The sequence below is a fragment of the Aulonocara stuartgranti genome (assembly GCF_965226115.1).
Source record: "Aulonocara stuartgranti genome assembly, chromosome: 3".
NCBI classification, from domain to species: Eukaryota; Metazoa; Chordata; class Actinopteri; order Cichliformes; family Cichlidae; genus Aulonocara; species Aulonocara stuartgranti.
Window position 1 is genome coordinate 35,827,723 of NC_138941.1, and position 11,670 is coordinate 35,839,392.

At 55.4% G+C, this 11,670-nt stretch overlaps 1 protein-coding gene across 1 annotated transcript; it reads right to left on the reverse strand.

Annotated features, from left to right (window-relative positions):
- Positions 1 to 414: 414 nt before the first annotated feature.
- Positions 415 to 4,689, reverse strand: LOC309703936 (uncharacterized protein). Its single transcript, XM_082528845.1, has 2 exons — positions 1,130 to 4,689; positions 415 to 476 (listed from the first exon to the last, which is right to left on the reverse strand). Exon 1 carries the CDS (start codon positions 4,569 to 4,571, stop codon positions 1,221 to 1,223), a length of 3,351 nt encoding a protein of 1,116 aa, XP_082384971.1. The 5' UTR covers positions 4,572 to 4,689; the 3' UTR covers positions 415 to 476; positions 1,130 to 1,220.
- Positions 4,690 to 11,670: the final 6,981 nt, after the last annotated feature.

The window sequence follows — 11,670 nt, forward strand, 5'->3', positions numbered from 1 at the left end:
ACAATAGTTTTAGTAGTTGATGTAGTAGTTGTTGCACTAGGTGTAGTTGTTGGAACAACAGTTGTAGTAGTTGATGCAGCAGCTGTGGTAGAAAAAATGTACAAAACATTTTTAACCAAGTCACTCTAAAACATTTGAGACTTTTTGATCAAACATAACGACTATGATTACTCACCTGTGTCATTGACAAGGATGGAATCCCTTTCAATGTCAAAGCCTGTAACGTTTGAGGCTGTACTGTTCAAAACATTGCTAATCTCAGCTTTGTTTGGAACAGATGTGTTTACAAACTGAAGTTCCATCGTGTTGATGACTGATCCCTGCCTGTAAACACAGAGACAAAAATTATAGATTGGAATATTTAGGGCTTTAGGTGAGTGCTCTAAACATTATATGTCAAAATACTGAAATTACCTGAAGTTCACAACATTCAAGGAGACAAAAGAAGGGAACGCCAATCTGTAAGGAGGTTCAATCTGCAGACACAAAGGAGAAGTTTAATTACTTTATACAGTTTTATCGTAAGTATATTATCCATCTTCTAGTGAGAGAAATGTATTGCGTTCTGTCTTGAATATGTCCTGTAAAGTCAGGCTCAATGTATGAGTTGGAGATGAGAAAGACAGTAGACAAGCGAAAGAAAGAGAATCTTTATCTGTATTTGTTAAAGTGAAAAGGTTTGTTCAAATATGAAGTGAGAACCAACATCTTAAGAGCTTGTCTCCTTTGAGAGAAGAATAAACATCCAGCAATAATACTGACTTAAAGTGCTTTGCCACAAGTACAAAAGACTGCGGATCAATAGCTCAAAAGCACATGTGTAAATCTTGGGACAAAGTGTTCCAAAGTTTTTAACAGTGCAAGTAAATCTCCAAAAGTTGATTCTGTTCATCTGGACGTAGCGTTTTGGATGAGTGAAACACAAAACACTACATCCAGATGAACAGAATCAACTTTTGGAGATTTACTTACCTGGATGATTGAGCATGCATCAAAGTGCAAGCAAAGATTCTATAGTTGACTTGTTCCTGCTGTAATTCAGTGAAATCCTGTATTGAGCATTTAGTACTTTAATAGCTGTTCTTTAGACACACCATTCATGCTACTTTCCACAAAGTAAAACACTTACCTCTGCCTTTATAGATGCAGCTCGCGTTTTAAAAGCTTCAGATGATGAATTCAACAAGTCTGTTGTAAAATTGCTTCGAATGGATCTGAATTCAACAAATATGGAAGTGGTGGAGGTCGGGGAAGAGGTGGTGGTTGAAGCCGTCGTTTTTGTGGTGGTGGCACCTGTGATTGTGGTGGGGGCTGTGGTGGTGGTGGCTGCCATCGTTGTTGTTGTGGCTGGTGCTGCGGTGGCAGCCGTCGTTGTTGTAGTGTCTGGGACTGCTGTGGTGGTGGCAGCCGTCGTTGTTGTAGTGTCTGGGACCGCTGTGGTGGTGGCAGCCGTCGTTGTTGTAGTTGCTGGGACTTCTGTGGTGGTGGCAGCCGTCGTTGTTGTAGTGGCCGGGGCCGTGGTGCTGGTGGCAGCCGTTGTAGTTGTAGTGTCTGGGGCTGTGGTGGTTGTGGCTGCGGTTGTGCTGGCAGCCGTCGTCGTTGTAGTTGCTGGGGCTGCGGTGGTGGTTGCAGCCGTTGTTGTAGTGGCTGGAGCCGTGGTTGTTGTGGCTGATGTGGTGGAAGTGGCATCCGTCGTTGTTGTAGTGTCTGGGGCTGTGGTGGTTGTGGCAGCCGTCGTTGTTGTAGTGGCTGGGGTTGTGGTGGTTGTGGCTGCCGTCGTTGTTGTAGTTGCTGGGGCTGTGGTGGTGGTGGCAGCCGTCGTTGTTGTAGTGGCTGGGGCTGTGGTGGTAGTTGGTGCCGTTGCTGTTGTAGTGGCTGGGGCTGTGGTGGTGCTGGTAGCCGTCGTTGTTGTAGTTGTTGGGGCTGTTGTGGTAGTGGCTGCCGTCGTTGTTGTTGTGGCTGCCGTTGTTGATGTGGCTGCCGTTGTTGTTGTAGTGTCTGGGGCTGTGGTGGTGGTGGTGGCAGCCGTCGTTGTTGTAGTGGCTGGGGTTGTGGTGGTTGTGGCTGCCGTCGTTGTTGTAGTTGCTGGGGCTGTGGTGGTGGTGGCAGCCGTCGTTGTTGTAGTGGCTGTGGCAGTGGTGGTAGTTGTTGTTGTAGTGGCTGGGGCTGTGGTGGTGGTGGCTGGCGTGGTGGTGGTGGCACCTGTCGTTGTTGTAGTGTCTGGGGATGTGGTGGTTGTTGCTGCCGTAGTTGTTGTTGTGTCTGGGGACGGGGTTGTTGTAGCTGCCGTCGTTGTTGTAGTGGCTGGGGTTGTGGTGGTTGTGGCAGCCGTCGTTGTTGTAGTGTCTGGGGATGTGGTGGTTGTTGCTGCCGTCGTTGTTGTTGTGTCTGGGGCTGCAGTTGTTGTGGCTGCCGTCGTTGTTGTAGTGGCTTGGCCTGTGGTGGTTGTGGCTGGGCCTGTGGTGGTGGTGGCAGCCGTCGTTGTTGTAGTGGCTGGGGCTGTGGTGGTTGTGGCTGCCGTCGTTGTTGTAGTGTCTGGGGCTGTGGTTGTTGTGGCTGCCGTTGTTGTTGTAGTGCCTGGGGCTGTGGTGGTTGTGGCTGCCCTCGTTGATGTAGTTGTTGGGGCTGTGGTTGTTGTGGCTGCCGTCATTGTTGTTGTATCTGCCGTCGTTGTTGTAGTGGCTGGGGCTGTGGTGGTAGTTGCTGCCGTTGTTGTTGTAGTGGCTGGGGCTGTGGTGGTGGTTGCTGGTGTGGTGGTAGTGGCTGCCGTCGTTGTTGTAGTGTCTGGGGCTGTGGTTGTTGTGGCTGCCTTTGTTGTTGTAGTGGTTGGGGCTGTGGTGGTTGTGGCTGCTGTGGTGGTGGCGACAGCCGTCGTAGTTGTAGTTGTTGGGGCTGTGGTGGTAGTGGCTGCCGTTGTTGTTGTTATAGCTGCCGTCGTTGTTGTAGTGGCTGGGGTTGTGGTGGTTGTGGCAGCCGTCGTTGTTGTAGTGGCTGGGGCTGTGGTGGTAGTTGCTGCCGTCGCTGTTGTAGTGGCTGGGGCTGTGGTGGTGCTGGTAGCCGTCGTTGTTGTAGTGGCTGGGGCTGTGGTGGTAGTTGGTGCCGTTGCTGTTGTAGTGGCTGGGGCTGTGGTGGTGCTGGTAGCAGTCGTCGTTGTTGTAGTTGTTGGGGCTGTTGTGGTAGTGGCTGCCGTCGTTGTTGTTGTGGCTGCCGTTGTTGATGTGGCTGCCGTTGTTGTTGTAGTGTCTGGGGCTGTGGTGGTGGTGGTGGCAGCTGTCGTTGTTGTAGTGGCTGGGGTTGTGGTGGTTGTGGCTGCCGTCGTTGTTGTAGTTGCTGGGGCTGTGGTGGTGGTGGCAGCCGTCGTTGTTGTAGTGGCTGTGGCAGTGGTGGTAGTTGTTGTTGTAGTGGCTGGGGCTGTGGTGGTGGTGGCTGGCGTGGTGGTGGTGGCACCTGTCGTTGTTGTAGTGTCTGGGGATGTGGTGGTTGTTGCTGCCGTAGTTGTTGTTGTGTCTGGGGACGGGGTTGTTGTAGCTGCCGTCGTTGTTGTAGTGGCTGGGGTTGTGGTGGTTGTGGCAGGTCGTTGTTGTAGTGGCTGGGCCTGTGGTGGTGGTGGCTGCCGTCGTTGTTGTAGTGGCCTGGGATGTGGTGGTAGTTGCTTCCGTCGTTGTTGTAGTGGCTGGGGCTGCGGTGGTGGTGGCGGTCGTCGTTGTTGTAGTGTCTGGGGCTGTGGTTGTTGTGGCTGTGGTTGTTGTTGTAGTGGCTGGGGCTGTGACTGCTGTGGTGGTGGTGGCTGCCGTCGTTGTTGTAGTGGCTGGGGGTGTGGTGGTTGTGGCTGCCGTCGTTGTTGTAGTGTCTGGGGCTGTGGTTGTTGTGGCTGCCGTTGTTGTTGTAGTGCCTGGGGCTGTGGTGGTTGTGGCTGCCCTCGTTGATGTAGTTGTTGGGTCTGTGGTTGTTGTGGCTGCCGTCATTGTTGTTGTATCTGCCATCGTTGTTGTAGTGGCTGGGGCTGTGGTGGTAGTTGCTGCCGTTGTTGTTGTAGTGGCTGGGGCTGTGGTGGTGGTTGCTGGTGTGGTGGTAGTGGCTGCCGTCGTTGTTGTAGTGGCTGCGGCTGTGGTGGTGCTGGTAGCCGTCGTTGTTGTAGTGGCTGGGGCTGTGGTGGTAGTTGGTGCCGTTGCTGTTGTAGTGGCTGGGGCTGTGGTGGTGCTGGTAGCCGTCGTTGTTGTAGTTGTTGGGGCTGTTGTGGTAGTGGCTGCCGTCGTTGTTGTAGTGTCTGGGGATGTGGTGGTTGTTGCTGCCGTCGTTGTTGTTGTGTCTGGGGCTGCAGTTGTTGTGGCTGCCGTCGTTGTTGTAGTGGCTTGGCCTGTGGTGGTTGTGGCTGGGCCTGTGGTGGTGGTGGCAGCCGTCGTTGTTGTAGTGGCTGGGGCTGTGGTGGTTGTGGCTGCCGTCGTTGTTGTAGTGTCTGGGGCTGTGGTTGTTGTGGCTGCCGTTGTTGTTGTAGTGCCTGGGGCTGTGGTGGTTGTGGCTGCCCTCGTTGATGTAGTTGTTGGGGCTGTGGTTGTTGTGGCTGCCGTCATTGTTGTTGTATCTGCCGTCGTTGTTGTAGTGGCTGGGGCTGTGGTGGTAGTTGCTGCCGTTGTTGTTGTAGTGGCTGGGGCTGTGGTGGTGGTTGCTGGTGTGGTGGTAGTGGCTGCCGTCGTTGTTGTAGTGTCTGGGGCTGTGGTTGTTGTGGCTGCCTTCGTTGTTGTAGTGGTTGGGGCTGTGGTGGTTGTGGCTGCTGTGGTGGTGGCGACAGCCGTCGTAGTTGTAGTTGTTGGGGCTGTGGTGGTAGTGGCTGCCGTTGTTGTTGTTATAGCTGCCGTCGTTGTTGTAGTGGCTGGGGTTGTGGTGGTTGTGGCAGCCGTCGTTGTTGTAGTGGCTGGGGCTGTGGTGGTAGTTGCTGCCGTCGCTGTTGTAGTGGCTGGGGCTGTGGTGGTGCTGGTAGCCGTCGTTGTTGTAGTGGCTGGGGCTGTGGTGGTAGTTGGTGCCGTTGCTGTTGTAGTGGCTGGGGCTGTGGTGGTGCTGGTAGCCGTCGTTGTTGTAGTTGTTGGGGCTGTTGTGGTAGTGGCTGCCGTCGTTGTTGTTGTGGCTGCCGTTGTTGATGTGGCTGCCGTTGTTGGTAGTGTCTGGGGCTGTGGTGGTGGTGGTGGCAGCTGTCGTTGTTGTAGTGGCTGGGGTTGTGGTGGTTGTGGCTGCCGTCGTTGTTGTAGTTGCTGGGGCTGTGGTGGTGGTGGCAGCCGTCGTTGTTGTAGTGGCTGTGGCAGTGGTGGTAGTTGTTGATGTAGTGGCTGGGGCTGTGGTGGTGGTGGCTGGCGTGGTGGTGGTGGCACCTGTCGTTGTTGTAGTGTCTGGGGATGTGGTGGTTGTTGCTGCCGTAGTTGTTGTTGTGTCTGGGGACGGGGTTGTTGTAGCTGCCGTCGTTGTTGTAGTGGCTGGGGTTGTGGTGGTTGTGGCAGCCGTCGTTGTTGTAGTGGCTGGGCCTGTGGTGGTGGTGGCTGCCGTCGTTGTTGTAGTGGCCTGGGATGTGGTGGTAGTTGCTTCCGTCGTTGTTGTAGTGGCTGGGGCTGCGGTGGTGGTGGCGGTCGTCGTTGTTGTAGTGTCTGGGGCTGTGGTTGTTGTGGCTGTGGTTGTTGTTGTAGTGGCTGGGGCTGTGACTGCTGTGGTGGTGGTGGCTGCCGTCGTTGTTGTAGTGGCTGGGGGTGTGGTGGTTGTGGCTGCCGTCGTTGTTGTAGTGTCTGGGGCTGTGGTTGTTGTGGCTGCCGTTGTTGTTGTAGTGCCTGGGGCTGTGGTGGTTGTGGCTGCCCTCGTTGATGTAGTTGTTGGGTCTGTGGTTGTTGTGGCTGCCGTCATTGTTGTTGTATCTGCCATCGTTGTTGTAGTGGCTGGGGCTGTGGTGGTAGTTGCTGCCGTTGTTGTTGTAGTGGCTGGGGCTGTGGTGGTGGTTGCTGGTGTGGTGGTAGTGGCTGCCGTCGTTGTTGTAGTGGCTGCGGCTGTGGTGGTGCTGGTAGCCGTCGTTGTTGTAGTGGCTGGGGCTGTGGTGGTAGTTGGTGCCGTTGCTGTTGTAGTGGCTGGGGCTGTGGTGGTGCTGGTAGCCGTCGTTGTTGTAGTTGTTGGGGCTGTTGTGGTAGTGGCTGCCGTCGTTGTTGTTGTGGCTGCCGTTGTTGATGTGGCTGCCGTTGTTGTTGTAGTGTCTGGGGCTGTGGTGGTGGTGGTGGCAGCCGTCGTTGTTGTAGTGGCTGGGGTTGTGGTGGTTGTGGCTGCCGTCGTTGTTGTAGTTGCTGGGGCTGTGGTGGTGGTGGCAGCCGTCGTTGTTGTAGTGGCTGTGGCAGTGGTGGTAGTTGTTGTTGTAGTGTCTGGGGATGTGGTGGTTGTTGCTGCCGTCGTTGTTGTTGTGTCTGGGGCTGCAGTTGTTGTGGCTGCCGTCGTTGTTGTAGTGGCTTGGCCTGTGGTGGTTGTGGCTGGGCCTGTGGTGGTGGTGGCAGCCGTCGTTGTTGTAGTGGCTGGGGCTGTGGTGGTTGTGGCTGCCGTCGTTGTTGTAGTGTCTGGGGCTGTGGTTGTTGTGGCTGCCGTTGTTGTTGTAGTGCCTGGGGCTGTGGTGGTTGTGGCTGCCCTCGTTGATGTAGTTGTTGGGGCTGTGGTTGTTGTGGCTGCCGTCATTGTTGTTGTATCTGCCGTCGTTGTTGTAGTGGCTGGGGCTGTGGTGGTAGTTGCTGCCGTTGTTGTTGTAGTGGCTGGGGCTGTGGTGGTGGTTGCTGGTGTGGTGGTAGTGGCTGCCGTCGTTGTTGTAGTGTCTGGGGCTGTGGTTGTTGTGGCTGCCTTCGTTGTTGTAGTGGTTGGGGCTGTGGTGGTTGTGGCTGCTGTGGTGGTGGCGACAGCCGTCGTAGTTGTAGTTGTTGGGGCTGTGGTGGTAGTGGCTGCCGTTGTTGTTGTTATAGCTGCCGTCGTTGTTGTAGTGGCTGGGGTTGTGGTGGTTGTGGCAGCCGTCGTTGTTGTAGTGGCTGGGGCTGTGGTGGTAGTGGCTGCCGTCGTTGTTGTAGTGTCTGGGGATGTGGTGGTTGTTGCTGCCGTCGTTGTTGTTGTGTCTGGGGCTGCAGTTGTTGTGGCTGCCGTCGTTGTTGTAGTGGCTTGGCCTGTGGTGGTTGTGGCTGGGCCTGTGGTGGTGGTGGCAGCCGTCGTTGTTGTAGTGGCTGGGGCTGTGGTGGTTGTGGCTGCCGTCGTTGTTGTAGTGTCTGGGGCTGTGGTTGTTGTGGCTGCCGTTGTTGTTGTAGTGCCTGGGGCTGTGGTGGTTGTGGCTGCCCTCGTTGATGTAGTTGTTGGGGCTGTGGTTGTTGTGGCTGCCGTCATTGTTGTTGTATCTGCCGTCGTTGTTGTAGTGGCTGGGGCTGTGGTGGTAGTTGCTGCCGTTGTTGTTGTAGTGGCTGGGGCTGTGGTGGTGGTTGCTGGTGTGGTGGTAGTGGCTGCCGTCGTTGTTGTAGTGTCTGGGGCTGTGGTTGTTGTGGCTGCCTTCGTTGTTGTAGTGGTTGGGGCTGTGGTGGTTGTGGCTGCTGTGGTGGTGGCGACAGCCGTCGTAGTTGTAGTTGTTGGGGCTGTGGTGGTAGTGGCTGCCGTTGTTGTTGTTATAGCTGCCGTCGTTGTTGTAGTGGCTGGGGTTGTGGTGGTTGTGGCAGCCGTCGTTGTTGTAGTGGCTGGGGCTGTGGTGGTAGTTGCTGCCGTCGCTGTTGTAGTGGCTGGGGCTGTGGTGGTGCTGGTAGCCGTCGTTGTTGTAGTGGCTGGGGCTGTGGTGGTAGTTGGTGCCGTTGCTGTTGTAGTGGCTGGGGCTGTGGTGGTGCTGGTAGCCGTCGTTGTTGTAGTTGTTGGGGCTGTTGTGGTAGTGGCTGCCGTCGTTGTTGTTGTGGCTGCCGTTGTTGATGTGGCTGCCGTTGTTGTTGTAGTGTCTGGGGCTGTGGTGGTGGTGGTGGCAGCTGTCGTTGTTGTAGTGGCTGGGGTTGTGGTGGTTGTGGCTGCCGTCGTTGTTGTAGTTGCTGGGGCTGTGGTGGTGGTGGCAGCCGTCGTTGTTGTAGTGGCTGTGGCAGTGGTGGTAGTTGTTGTTGTAGTGGCTGGGGCTGTGGTGGTGGTGGCTGGCGTGGTGGTGGTGGCACCTGTCGTTGTTGTAGTGTCTGGGGATGTGGTGGTTGTTGCTGCCGTAGTTGTTGTTGTGTCTGGGGACGGGGTTGTTGTAGCTGCCGTCGTTGTTGTAGTGGCTGGGGTTGTGGTGGTTGTGGCAGCCGTCGTTGTTGTAGTGGCTGGGCCTGTGGTGGTGGTGGCTGCCGTCGTTGTTGTAGTGGCCTGGGATGTGGTGGTAGTTGCTTCCGTCGTTGTTGTAGTGGCTGGGGCTGCGGTGGTGGTGGCGGTCGTCGTTGTTGTAGTGTCTGGGGCTGTGGTTGTTGTGGCTGTGGTTGTTGTTGTAGTGGCTGGGGCTGTGACTGCTGTGGTGGTGGTGGCTGCCGTCGTTGTTGTAGTGGCTGGGGGTGTGGTGGTTGTGGCTGCCGTCGTTGTTGTAGTGTCTGGGGCTGTGGTTGTTGTGGCTGCCGTTGTTGTTGTAGTGCCTGGGGCTGTGGTGGTTGTGGCTGCCCTCGTTGATGTAGTTGTTGGGTCTGTGGTTGTTGTGGCTGCCGTCATTGTTGTTGTATCTGCCATCGTTGTTGTAGTGGCTGGGGCTGTGGTGGTAGTTGCTGCCGTTGTTGTTGTAGTGGCTGGGGCTGTGGTGGTGGTTGCTGGTGTGGTGGTAGTGGCTGCCGTCGTTGTTGTAGTGGCTGCGGCTGTGGTGGTGCTGGTAGCCGTCGTTGTTGTAGTGGCTGGGGCTGTGGTGGTAGTTGGTGCCGTTGCTGTTGTAGTGGCTGGGGCTGTGGTGGTGCTGGTAGCCGTCGTTGTTGTAGTTGTTGGGGCTGTTGTGGTAGTGGCTGCCGTCGTTGTTGTTGTGGCTGCCGTTGTTGATGTGGCTGCCGTTGTTGTTGTAGTGTCTGGGGCTGTGGTGGTGGTGGTGGCAGCCGTCGTTGTTGTAGTGGCTGGGGTTGTGGTGGTTGTGGCTGCCGTCGTTGTTGTAGTTGCTGGGGCTGTGGTGGTGGTGGCAGCCGTCGTTGTTGTAGTGGCTGTGGCAGTGGTGGTAGTTGTTGTTGTAGTGTCTGGGGATGTGGTGGTTGTTGCTGCCGTCGTTGTTGTTGTGTCTGGGGCTGCAGTTGTTGTGGCTGCCGTCGTTGTTGTAGTGGCTTGGCCTGTGGTGGTTGTGGCTGGGCCTGTGGTGGTGGTGGCAGCCGTCGTTGTTGTAGTGGCTGGGGCTGTGGTGGTTGTGGCTGCCGTCGTTGTTGTAGTGTCTGGGGCTGTGGTTGTTGTGGCTGCCGTTGTTGTTGTAGTGCCTGGGGCTGTGGTGGTTGTGGCTGCCCTCGTTGATGTAGTTGTTGGGGCTGTGGTTGTTGTGGCTGCCGTCATTGTTGTTGTATCTGCCGTCGTTGTTGTAGTGGCTGGGGCTGTGGTGGTAGTTGCTGCCGTTGTTGTTGTAGTGGCTGGGGCTGTGGTGGTGGTTGCTGGTGTGGTGGTAGTGGCTGCCGTCGTTGTTGTAGTGTCTGGGGCTGTGGTTGTTGTGGCTGCCTTCGTTGTTGTAGTGGTTGGGGCTGTGGTGGTTGTGGCTGCTGTGGTGGTGGCGACAGCCGTCGTAGTTGTAGTTGTTGGGGCTGTGGTGGTAGTGGCTGCCGTTGTTGTTGTTATAGCTGCCGTCGTTGTTGTAGTGGCTGGGGTTGTGGTGGTTGTGGCAGCCGTCGTTGTTGTAGTGGCTGGGGCTGTGGTGGTAGTTGCTGCCGTCGCTGTTGTAGTGGCTGGGGCTGTGGTGGTGCTGGTAGCCGTCGTTGTTGTAGTGGCTGGGGCTGTGGTGGTAGTTGGTGCCGTTGCTGTTGTAGTGGCTGGGGCTGTGGTGGTGCTGGTAGCCGTCGTTGTTGTAGTTGTTGGGGCTGTTGTGGTAGTGGCTGCCGTCGTTGTTGTTGTGGCTGCCGTTGTTGATGTGGCTGCCGTTGTTGTTGTAGTGTCTGGGGCTGTGGTGGTGGTGGTGGCAGCCGTCGTTGTTGTAGTGGCTGGGGTTGTGGTGGTTGTGGCTGCCGTCGTTGTTGTAGTTGCTGGGGCTGTGGTGGTGGTGGCAGCCGTCGTTGTTGTAGTGGCTGTGGCAGTGGTGGTAGTTGTTGTTGTAGTGGCTGGGGATGTGGTGGTTGTTGCTGCCGTAGTTGTTGTTGTGTCTGGGGACGGGGTTGTTGTAGCTGCCGTCGTTGTTGTAGTGGCTGGGGTTGTGGTGGTTGTGGCAGCCGTCGTTGTTGTAGTGGCTGGGCCTGTGGTGGTGGTGGCTGCCGTCGTTGTTGTAGTGGCCTGGGATGTGGTGGTAGTTGCTTCCGTCGTTGTTGTAGTGGCTGGGGCTGCGGTGGTGGTGGCGGTCGTCGTTGTTGTAGTGTCTGGGGCTGTGGTTGTTGTGGCTGTGGTTGTTGTTGTAGTGGCTGGGGCTGTGACTGCTGTGGTGGTGGTGGCTGCCGTCGTTGTTGTAGTGGCTGGGGGTGTGGTGGTTGTGGCTGCCGTCGTTGTTGTAGTGTCTGGGGCTGTGGTTGTTGTGGCTGCCGTTGTTGTTGTAGTGCCTGGGGCTGTGGTGGTTGTGGCTGCCCTCGTTGATGTAGTTGTTGGGTCTGTGGTTGTTGTGGCTGCCGTCATTGTTGTTGTATCTGCCATCGTTGTTGTAGTGGCTGGGGCTGTGGTGGTAGTTGCTGCCGTTGTTGTTGTAGTGGCTGGGGCTGTGGTGGTGGTTGCTGGTGTGGTGGTAGTGGCTGCCGTCGTTGTTGTAGTGGCTGGGGCTGTGGTGGTGCTGGTAGCCGTCGTTGTTGTAGTGGCTGGGGCTGTGGTGGTAGTTGGTGCCGTTGCTGTTGTAGTGGCTGGGGCTGTGGTGGTGCTGGTAGCCGTCGTTGTTGTAGTTGTTGGGGCTGTTGTGGTAGTGGCTGCCGTCGTTGTTGTTGTGGCTGCCGTTGTTGATGTGGCTGCCGTTGTTGTTGTAGTGTCTGGGGCTGTGGTGGTGGTGGTGGCAGCCGTCGTTGTTGTAGTGGCTGGGGTTGTGGTGGTTGTGGCTGCCGTCGTTGTTGTAGTTGCTGGGGCTGTGGTGGTGGTGGCATCCATCGCTGTCGCTGGGCCTGTGGTTGTAGTGACGGCATTTACATGTAGTCATACAAATGTAAATTAACCTATTCTGAGTCACCATTCCCAAATCAGTCCGTAATATGTTTATGTCTTCCCAATTCAAATATCATGTCATGAATTCATTGCAACAGTTAACACAAGAAGTTTTAGTAATTCTTGTGTTTCATATAAATTGCCCTCTCAAGTAATCTATGATACCCTGTAGAGCTAAATAATTTTTACAGTAGAACCAAGACTGCTGTCAAAGATGAGTGAATGCTGACCCAAAGCCAGCAGCCATCCCCTGTGCTTCAACACGTAACAACAGCAGCCATGCGCATTCATGCTACAGCCTTCATATTTCCCTCCCATGTTTTTTCAGTAGAATTACTGTGGTAATTGTTTTGAAGTCTCTTTGTGTTGCTTTTTTGTTTTGTTTTATCATATTGGTTTTGTGTTTAT

Excerpts from the sequence above, each read along its gene's own strand:
- LOC309703936 (XM_082528845.1), bottom strand. The coding sequence starts at position 4,571 with ATGACGGCAGCCACAACAACCACAGCCCCAACAACTACATCAACGAGG.